Consider the following 10,910-nt stretch of genomic DNA (forward strand, 5'->3'; position numbering starts at 1 on the left):
TGGCTAATTCTGAAATATCATACCCTCATCTCCACTCCACTATGAAAGGGCTTCCTAATTGTTTTTTTTTTCAAAGTGGGCTCATAAGTTGCCATTCTTCCCATCCTTGAATCTTGTATTAGTATGAACACTAAATTTTGGACCAAATTAATTATGAAATGTGATAAACTAGTAATGAAAATTCAATCATTCAGTCACCTGGATGCAGAGACTGTGGACAATGAGAGGAAGACTTTTGATCCAAAATCAATCCATTGATATTCTTGTTTTTCAAAGCAGGTTGCTTTTTGGACACTAGCAGAACAGTGCTCACAAGTTGCAAATCATGTACTCTTCACAAAGACTAAGTGATCTGAGTAGCATTTAGAAAAACCAAGAGAGATTGATAATCCATAAAGCTTATCAAACCACTCTTGAGGGATATTTGCCTAGACTAGCAAATGGGACATTTAGTTTAGGACCTATAACTATTTCAACCGGTCAAGATTAACTTGTCCCTTACAGATAACTTCCTTCTGGCAAAAGGGTCTTGATTAGGAGCATCTACAAGCATTCTTATTTTGTATTTTGTCATTATATATTGTGGGTTTATCTGGGTATAAAGAAATTCATCCTTCTGTCCAATCTAATGCTGATTCCGTCCCTATCTAACTTTCAAGGTTTTCATGAAGAGAAGAGAAACATAATTTTTCTTTACTTTCATCTCTAATGGGATCATTGGCCCATAATGTCAGGGATGCCTCAGAGCAATTCAGAAGGTGACAGACCCCATAATGATACTTAACATATAGCATCCTTCTTTAGCACATGAATTCTTCATTTTAATACAGTACAAACTGAATTACAATGAAGCAAAGTGAAGCAGGTCTGCCTATCAATTGCAAAACATTCCCGGTCACCACAACCCCAAGCCACTGGGACATGGCTTGCAAGGGTTGTTATTTCTGTTTATGGTCAAGTGTGCACACCTCACTACTTAGCCAGCACTCACTCACACTTCATCCCCATCCCATGCTCCTGCACAATCAGTAGTAAGTTGTGCTCCACGACTGCTTTTAATCCCCTATTGGGCACTGCCTCAATATACTACCAATCTGCACCTGCAGAATGTCCATCCGTAAAAGTAGAATCAGCATCTCTACCACTGTCCACCAACTCAACCTGCATGGTGGGAACCCGCTTTTTGGCGGAGGTTCTGCACAAGACACTCCCAGAGCTCTATTGTCCCTAATAACTTCATCTCAAAAGATTGAGGACATCCAGTCTGGAATAAACAACTCTCAATGTTACTCACTCCACTCCACCTCAAAGCCAAGATCATCCGGAACAGAGTCATCCAGCAGGGGATAGATGCTGATGGTGATGCTGCTAGATAAAATCACTAGTCTTGAACAGTCCTGTGGCTCAACTGATGATGGGGTAGGCACACATGACTAAATCCAGGTAAGGCACTGTAGTGCCTCTGCCAGAAGGTGAAGCACCAGCCAGGAGACCTGAATGCTGATCCTCACCAACGGTTGAGCAGCTGGAAGAGATGTTGGAACTACAGGCTTGCACTCTTTTTATTTTATTATTGTTATCAGAAACAAAAACATTTTCATTAACAGAGTAAAACTAAGAATGATGATAAATCCTTCCCCAATTACGAACCTGATTAAAACAAAGGAAAATAAAAAAGATCCAGAAGACATCAACACTACTATTACAGGCTTGCACTCTTGTGCTTAACAGATTGCCAGGACTTCTAGGAGGCAAAAACCTCTAAGGTGGAGAGATCCTTGGGAGGCTCCAACCAGCAATAAGGTATTCTCCAGGATCCATCTCAAAAGCATCTCCATCATCCAAAAATAAGAGGGTGCCCCTCTGTAGGGCAAAGAAGACCAGTCATACTAAGATTAGAGAAAATTCATAGGGACTTTCTTTGGGGAGGAGGCTTAGAGAACAAAACCCACTTAGTGAAGTGGTCGTCCATCTATAGGGCAAAAGAGAAAGGTGGGCCAAGTGTTCGTTCACTCTCTTTGATGAATAAAGCTTTGGCCTTGTGCGAGTGAAGGGGGTTTGCTTTGGATGAAGGTCATTAAGGGGATGTATGGGAAGGAAGGAGGGTGGTGGTCTTGTGAGGTGAGAGACCCTTTTGGGGTCGGCTTATGGAAAGTTATAAGTAAGGAGTGGGATCTCTTCAACTCTAAAATTTGTTATGGGGATGGGAAAAGAGTGAAGTTTTGGAGAGATAGATGGTGTAGTCAAGAGCCTTTAAAAGTATTGTTCCCTATTTTGTTTGCTTTATCCGGGGCTAATTGTGAATGTGATAAACTCAGAGTAAATCAGTATCATAATCTGGACTAGAGATCATGTGGTCCAATTGAGCAGCAGTGACACTGGAGTTGCAACAATGGCGTCAGAATCCTCTTGGAAGTCCCACAAGACAGAGAGCAAGACAAGCAACTCCTGGAGCTAGTGATACAACTAGATTCTCAGGAGGGGGCAGCTGGGACTTCTTCTTATGGACACCCATGAAAGCAAAATTTCAATCAGTATAACTAACATAACCAACCACCCAGCGACACCACCAAGGTGGCAAATGATGGAAATCCTCCAAGCAGTCCTCAAGACTGAAAGCAGGGGCATAAGCATCTCCTGGAGGTAGTAATGCAACGGCATCCTTATGAGGGGTCAGCTGGGACAAACACCTCCTGAATGTCTAGATAGGAGAGCAACAAACTTGAAGGCAGAAGATCAGTATCATTATCTGGACCATCTGAACAAACCCCAGCCACAGCAACACCTGAGTTGTTAATGATGGCTTCCAAGTACCCCAAGTGGCCTGCCAGACAGCAAGTAGGACCTCCTCTGCAGTTGTGTCATTTGAGATGGAGACAACAACAAAGTCACAAAATACTTGATAGAGAAAATATTTAACAATAAACAAGAATTAGTTGTAATTTTTAACAATAAACATGAACCATTGTCTACCAATATCAATGATATTGAGAAGAAAGAATGAACTACGATATTTGTAACTTTAACAATATGAGGACCAATGTTTAGGCTGAAGATGAAGTCATCTTCATCTGACTCAATACTCAGAGGTGTGTAAAAGAAACATTTGTAATGTAACACATCCTTGTTACCTCTCTTGTATCATCATTGCTTTCTGAATCTTTTTTTTTTTTTTTTTGGCTTCAAAATAAGAAGGGGGAATAACCTAGAAAGCTGTTATGTTCCTAAACTATAGCAGTGGGGCTGAAGATGAAATAGTAAACCACAAAATAAATGAGCATAAATATGTTAAACTAGACCTGATCATAAGCTTTTTAGAAGCTCTAGAAAGTAAGATATGTAATTTAGAACTTCCCCAAAGGTACCAACTTCATATTCCAGAAACAATTTCCCACAAAGTAAAAATGAAGAACCAAAAAAGAAAAGGAAAAAGAAATAATAAACATATATCTTACTCACTACCTCTTCAATTCCAAGCACAAAATTTATGTTTAGGTCCAAGATGTCAGAGTTTGGAAAGCAATAGTGCCAACTGCTCATCAGAGACCTTAACTTCAACACACGCTCCTACGGAAGCAGCCAGTCTTGCGGCTAATTGATGCTTACACTTGCATGGAAACAATAAATACATAAATATTTTAATTAATATATAGATAAATAAATATGCAAGGGAGCATTTTGAATTTATCATAAAATAAATAGTATTTGAGACAGCAATATAGTATAGTCAATAGGAAGGAATGCAGACTTACACAAAGCTGTTCTCCTCTGTTAACAATGTCATAGAAAAATGAATAACAAGCACAGTAATGCTCTGCGAAACAAAAATATTCCTCCTTCTTCCGAGATTCTCCCACAACCTAATCAAACCAAAAAACAATTGGGAACTCCGAATAAAACTGCCTTTTTAGAAGAGGTAAGCCCTATCCACAAGTTATTGCCAGAATTAACCAACAATTTTTTCTTGGACCATCACGGTTTTTTTTTTTTGGAAGTTCCCAATCTATGGTCAACTTTACACAACCCCATCTTTTCCTTTTCCTTTTCCCTTTTTTCTTTTTTCTTTTTTCTTTTTGTTCATAATTACTTGACCAAATCTCACAAAGTTTCAACCAGCCAAAATTTGCAGATCTCATGACTTGATTTTTTTATTTTTATTTTTTTACAAATTTCAGCTTAGTTTTGAGTTTATGGCTAAATGGGAAGCGATAAGAAAGCTTGTGTTTATTGTTTGCATTAGCAAAAAACCAGAGACCATTGGATATCGGTGCCATCATACCAGTGATTGGATCTTGTCTCCTCACATGGTAGAGACAACTGGCGAATTTAAGGGTTAGCAGCTCAGACTTATACAAGCACAGCTTTCTGAATCATCAACCCTAAATTCGGTTCCACCTTGATTTCATCCAAATTCTATTGAGATGGCTCATAAGTACTACTTATCAAAGTTTAAAAATAATGTTCATAAATAATAAGGAGAAAGAATACAATCAACCTGAAAGATCCAACGCCCACTAGGCTCGCCAACGATTCTCTTGACACCCCTTTGATCCACAATCCTAGTTGCTCGCTCAAAGTTCTTCCCGAACAGGAAATGCATGCTATGTTACCACGCCAAACAAAGAATCACTTTTCATCCCAACACAAATTAATTCTGATGAAATAATGAGATGAAGAGATTTACTAACATTGAAATCTGATCATCAGTCACTGTTTCATTTCAAATCATTTGTTGTCACTCCACAGTCGCATGTACAATCAAAATCAAAGAAAAGAAAAAATCAATAACTAATAATTGAAAATGAAGAGATTAAGGAATTGAAAATTCGAGGACCTGAATGAGTTGATTCAATCTCCTTCCACACTGTTTCTGCAACTAAGCTGCTTGGTCCCATTCTCGCTAATTTTTCCTTTCCAACCTCAGCTATTAGGGTTTATCTACTCAGATTCAGAAACAATAGACAACCCTTTTGGACAGTTGATAGGAAGAAATCCTAACGGCCCGTTTGGTTGCCGAGAAACAGAAAAAAAAAGAAAAAAAAGAAGGAAATTATGAGACATTGGCATTGAATTTTAGATCCGAAGTAGTTCCTGCTTCTATTACCTACAATGGCTCGTTTATGCTCTGTTTGGTTGGGTCAATTAATTGATTATCAGAAATATAAAAATTATCACAGTAACTTTTTTCACATATCTATTTTTATATCATTAATATATTACTTAAATATAAAAAAATATATATCATTAAATGTAATTGAATTAAAAGAATAATAATTTTAATATTAAATATATTTTAAAATTATACAAATTATAATCAAATATCAAAATATTATTAATATAATTTAATAATAAATATATATTTATAAAATTCATATTTTTTAAATTAAATATAATAAATTTTATCATACATATATCATTTTCTTTAATAAAACAATTTTAAAATGTGTATTATTACTTATTATATTATTTTTTTTTCCAAATTTTTTATGAGTTTTGATTAATTTTTACTTAATAAAATAACTTTAAAGTGTGTATTATTGATTATTATATCATTTTCAGAGTTTTTTTTTTTCAAGTCTTTCATGAGTTTTGATTAATTTTTACTTTATTGATATTTTTCGTAAAATTAAGTTACCATTAAAACTTATATTTTTATCCTTGACTATTATACATTTACTAAACATTTTATTTTCAAAAATAAAAAATTAAGATACACTTCTAGTTTTTAAAAACAAAAATGATAGGACATCTTATATAAAATGTAACGAATTTTTTTATACTTATCTTAAAAAATAATATACTTTTAAAAACTGTTAAAAAAAAAGTCGATGTATTGAATAAAATTTTCTTACCTTAAATTTAAAAAATTTTAAAAGTAAATTTTAAGAATTCAAGGTACATTCATACTTCTTATATAAAAGTTATTATATTGATGTTATCCCATTATCCAAATGCTTCATTAATATAGATTTCATTTCTCAATTTTTTAGAGCCAATTTGGATGCAAGAATTTTTAGACAGTTTGATACACTTCTTGTTTTTTATTTTTAAAAAATAAAAAGTAATAATAAATTTTATATAAAAATTGATTAAAAAAATCTTTAAAAGTAATTTTTAAAGACATAAATTTATATTTTTTGTATAAAGAATTTTTATTTTTATATAAAAGTTTCTATTTTTAGAAACAAAAACAAGATGTGTATTAAAATGAAGCTTAAAATTTTCAATTAGAAACATTCTTAATTTAAAGTTAAGACTTCAAAATACAGTCTTAAATATCACAATATCTAATATGAAAACTTTGGGTATTAATGAGGGGTGATAAAATTTGATATGATTCGTTAATATGACTTAAACCCAATACTTGTTTTTACGAGTTTTGGTTGAATATAATTGTATTTGGATCAAATTCGTGTCAGACTTGTATAATCCATTTGATAAATGAGTTATTTTTGAGTCAACAAAAAAAAAAAGAATTTGACTCAAATTAATCTATTTAGTAATCATATTAATTAATTTGATTATAACTTTAACTTATTTAATATATTTTGATTTTGAATAAATAGATTAATCAAGTCATAAATATGTCAAGTTAAAAGGTTAACCCTACTGATTCAAATAAGACATAACTCAACTTAATTATTAAATATTACCTAATTATTATATGGATTATAGATGTGTTATCTATTTAATAATTAAATCATGTTTGAGTTTATACTGTTTAATTAACTAGATTATTATTTGTGTTGCATTTGAATCGACTTGTTTAGCTAAGTGTCTGAGCTTTGATATCACTTGAAAATGATCTATCAACATGAATTGCTTTAACATTGGTGATGATACTTTTCTATCCATAATTGTTTTTAATATTTTAATTTTATTTTTGTTGAATTTGTTTTAAGGTTTGATAATAATTTGACAAGTCAATAATATATTTTCCCTAGTTTTATAATGTTATTAGTCTACATGTTTCTTGATGGGCTGAGAAATTATATAATATAAGGATGAAAATAAATATTTTATTTTCATTCCTATTTTTTGGTGAATGGAAATGAATTTGGTGATTCAATTTCTAGTGTTTAAAACAACTTATGAATTCAAGATTGAAATAATTATTTGTTTCAATTCTAATGTTTAGTAATAATAAAAATGATAATGAAAAAGAAATAAATTGACAATAATACCCTTACACAATTTAAAATAATTTTTTATATTTTCATTTAAAAATAAATAAAATTTGAGAACTTTTTTTTTGTTACTAATTAATAAGACTAAAAAAATAGTCTTATTATGGGATAAAAAGACATCAAGGTTTGATTAATGAAATCTAATGTTTAAATTATCTTATATTTTCTTATGAGATGGATGAATTAAAATATCATCTACTTGTAATGAATTAAAATCTTACTTATAACTAGAATTTGATTTCTACCGAAATCATTTTTTATAATATTTCTACCTTTATAAAATTTATCCAAATATAAAAACGGGGATAAAAGAATAAGATGTTTACTCCCACTCCTCATTCCCATGTGTCAAACATTCGGTAGAGTCCTGCCATTAATTTGCCTCAATCCACAGACACTGGTGACATCAACATAATATATATTATCATCTTCTGTTAATATTTTTATTCCTACCTTAATTTTAAAATAAAACAACTTAATAATGTTCCAATAAAAAAAAGAAGATATAAACATCATTTTAGTCTCACTTCTCCGTGGGAGAGCTTAATATATAATGTCCCACTCCATCCGCGGTTTGACCATGTCTCTATATAACAACTCACAGATTGAGTTAAGATGCATGTCAGAGTTGATCATCAAATTTCCATTGACGTCCCCAACGTTTGCTAAAGGCTTAGTTCCTCAAATAATTCCTTTCTGTATTTGGGGTTCCCTCAATATTTCTTGAGAAGATGGAAGTAGAAATTCTGGCTATTTTAGCAGAACTTGTTTTGGAAAAGTTGGCTGCAAAGACTTGGGAGCAAATTGAGCTTGCCTGGAACGTTGAAAGCCAACGACTTAAGCTTCAGAAAACAGTGTCCGCCCTCAAAGAATTGTTGTTGGAGGCTGAGCAGCGGAAAAACCAGGGACGCCAGCAGCTGAGGGATTGGCTTGGAGAGCTCACAGATGCTCTTTATGATGCGGATAATGTGCTGGATGAGTTTCACTACCACTCTTTGCAGCGCCAGGTAGAGAGTCGCGGGGGCATTGTTGAAGGCACGGTACGCAGATCCTTTTTCACTTTCACTGAACCCACTTTCAGCTATAAAATGGGTCGTAAAATCAAGAAGATTAGGAAGACACTTGATGATATTGCAGCTGATTGGTCCCGCCTTTGTCTTCCAGAGCTAGGAGTGGATATGGGTATTGTTCAGAGGGACCAGAGCCACTCCTATGCGGATCCGTCCAATGTAATTGGAAGAGACCACGATAAAAATGTTGTTATTCAACATTTGAGGCTCTGGACCGAGACTCTTTCTGTTATTCCCATTGTTGGGATTGAAGGTATTGGTAAGACTACGGTGGCTCAATTGGTGTACAATGACCCATGGGTGGCTGCCCATTTTGAACTAAGAATGTGGGTTTGTGTGTCGAAGGACTTCGATGTTGAAAGGCTAATAAAACAAATCATCGACTCCGCGGAGGGTGGAAACTGTGGCGAAGTAAGTATGGATGAGGCTCAAATCAGGTTGAGAAGTGTGTTAATGGAGAAAAGATTTCTACTCATTTTGGATGATGTATGGAATAATGACCGTGGCAGATGGCTCGATTTGGAACTTTTTCTAAGAGAAGGCGAGGCGGATAGTAAAATCATTGTCACAACCCAGAGTAGATCATCTGTTGCTGCAGTCATGGGTACTGTTCCCATGCATGAACTAAGTCATCTTTCCTTCGAGGATTCTCTGTCTTTGTTCACCAACCTTGCATTCGATAATAGAGTGCAAGAAAGACTTCCAAGCCTCGAAAGTATTGCGCAGGAGATTGTTGAAAGATGTGGCGGAGTGCCTCAGCTCCTGAAAACCACCGCTTGCTCGCTGTACTCAATCACGGAGCAACATATATGGTTCTCAAAACGAGATACTGCTCTCAAATTGAGACTAGATGGATTGCCCTCCGCCTTGAGGCAATGCCTCGCCTTGTGTTCCATCTTCCCCACCAATTTCAGATTCTACAGCCTTCGACTGAACCAGTTATTGATGGCCCAAGACTTCATCACCTTATCCCATCCGAATGAAGATTTGGAAGATGCTGGACATCAGTATATGGACATTTTATACTCTAGATGCGTCTTTCAAAATCGTGAACAAGACTATGGAGATTTCTTTTATGTTCAGATTCATAATCTCATACACGACCATGCATGGGAAGCAGCACAACCTGAGTACACCGTACTAAATTTTCACAGGAACGCTCATCCTCCCCAAACCAATATTCGACATGTCTCACTTTCTGAAGACGAGTGGCCTGCAGCAGAAGGGGTTTTGGATGTTCTCAGGGCCTTAGGGAGGGCCAACAAAGTGCGAACCATTTTATGTCCGTTTGTCAGAGTGCAAACCATTGATGAACCATTCATCAGCGCTTTCATAGAAAGATTCAAATACATGCGAGTGCTGGATTTAAGTTACTCATGTTTTGAGAGGCTGCCGGAGTCGATCAGTGATCTAATACATTTGAGGTTGCTGAGTTTAAGGAGCAATATCAGGATCAGAAGGCTCCCCAATTCTATCTGCAAGCTCTACAATCTGCAGACATTGGTGCTCCTGGACTGCTGTGAACTGGAAGAACTGCCAAGAGATACAAAGAACATGATTAGTTTGAGGCATCTTGAAATAACCACAAAACAGAGCACTTTCCCAGAATTGTATGACTCGAATTCTCTTCGATTCTTGGGGATCGTGGGATGCATCAGTTTAAGATCTCTTCTTAGAGAGGGACAAAGCTTCCCTGCTCTTCGGACATTGTTTATTCACAGTTGTGGGAGTCTGGTGTCTTTGCTGCCAAGCATCAGAAACCTAACTGCTTTACGGACACTGAAAATTGCTGATTGCGAAGCGCTTGATTTGTTGGATGGGGATGATGACAGGTTTCCAGGCTTTCAAACTCTCTGGTTTCTGGTGATTGTGAATTTACCCATGTTGGTGGGCTTGCCTCAGTGGATTCTTCGGACTGCTACTTCTAACTTTCTGCAGCGTGTAGTCATTGAAGCTTGTCCCAACTTCACAGGCTTGCCGCTGGCGGTGCAGCAAAATATCACAATCCGTCAGAAATTTAAGACTAGAGAGTAGGTAAGGGATAAATCCTTTCTTCCTTTAAAATCCTCCTCCTCCTTGGTTCTCTTTTCCTCATTACAAACTTTGTCATTCACTTGATACTCACCTCACTAGCTTTAAATATGCTTATCCTCTTTGTAAATTATAAGCTAAATCATTTGTGAAATGATCAAAATTTACTTCAGATGCATTGATGGCTGTTGTTAGTGGTTGTTGGGACATCACATAAGTTTTCATGTAATACTCAATCGCTCTCAAGACCTTTTTGAAGGATTAAGTTGGCCAAAGCCTACTAGCAAACTAGTATTGCTGAGCAAAACTAAATAGTTACTTTGGTACTAATGAGCTAGGGCAATAGAGCATTGAAGAATATTTATACAAATATATATAATGATTAAAAATAAAGTTATGGATATAAAAATTATTTTTAAAATATATTTTAAAATATTAAAAACAGGTTAAAAATAATTTTAAGTTCCCAAACAGACTTTGTTCTACAAAACATCATAGAATAATTTTTAAAAATTATTCTTAAAAACTATTTTTTTAAGAACTATTTTAAAAAACAATTACCAAATAAGGTTTAAGTATGTCATAACCACTATTCCAAAGTTCCACAAGATATCCAAGTCCT

General features: G+C 34.9%; 2 protein-coding genes across 3 annotated transcripts; one reads left to right on the top strand and one right to left on the bottom strand.

The window, feature by feature from the left end:
• Positions 1 to 1,559: 1,559 nt before the first annotated feature.
• Positions 1,560 to 5,122, bottom strand: LOC100259392 (uncharacterized). Of its 2 annotated transcripts, XM_002272423.4 has the most exons (6): positions 4,835 to 5,118; positions 4,689 to 4,710; positions 4,496 to 4,601; positions 3,753 to 3,860; positions 3,463 to 3,607; positions 1,560 to 2,850 (listed from the first exon to the last, which is right to left on the bottom strand). In XM_002272423.4, exons 1-5 carry the CDS (start codon positions 4,893 to 4,895, stop codon positions 3,506 to 3,508), a joined length of 399 nt encoding a protein of 132 aa, XP_002272459.1. In that variant the 5' UTR covers positions 4,896 to 5,118; the 3' UTR covers positions 1,560 to 2,850; positions 3,463 to 3,505. The 2 variants fall into 2 exon arrangements, with proteins under 2 accessions (XP_002272459.1, XP_010647941.1); XM_010649639.3 differs by lacking the exons at positions 1,560 to 2,850; positions 3,463 to 3,607 and having other exon boundaries at positions 3,614 to 3,860; positions 4,835 to 5,122.
• A 2,796-nt stretch (positions 5,123 to 7,918) lies between these two features.
• LOC104878832 (putative disease resistance protein RGA3) lies at positions 7,919 to 10,291 on the top strand. Its single transcript, XM_010649675.1, has one exon. It carries the CDS (start codon positions 7,919 to 7,921, stop codon positions 10,289 to 10,291), a length of 2,373 nt encoding a protein of 790 aa, XP_010647977.1.
• Positions 10,292 to 10,910: the final 619 nt, after the last annotated feature.

The sequence above is a fragment of the Vitis vinifera genome, chromosome 3 (genome assembly GCF_030704535.1).
Source record: "Vitis vinifera cultivar Pinot Noir 40024 chromosome 3, ASM3070453v1".
In the NCBI taxonomy this organism is placed as follows: Eukaryota; Viridiplantae; Streptophyta; class Magnoliopsida; order Vitales; family Vitaceae; genus Vitis; species Vitis vinifera.

Bases quoted from the DNA above. Each gene is read 5' to 3' on its own strand.
- LOC100259392 (XM_010649639.3), bottom strand. From the start codon at position 4,895: ATGGGACCAAGCAGCTTAGTTGCAGAAACAGTGTGGAAGGAGATTGAA. The intron at 4,711-4,834 runs GTCCTCGAATTT...GAAATGAAACAG, and splicing joins GATTGAATCAACTCATTCAG to TGACTGATGATCAGATTTCA. The intron at 4,602-4,688 runs GTTAGTAAATCT...GTGGTAACATAG, and splicing joins ACTGATGATCAGATTTCAAT to CATGCATTTCCTGTTCGGGA.
- LOC104878832 (XM_010649675.1), top strand. From the start codon at position 7,919: ATGGAAGTAGAAATTCTGGCTATTTTAGCAGAACTTGTTTTGGAAAAG.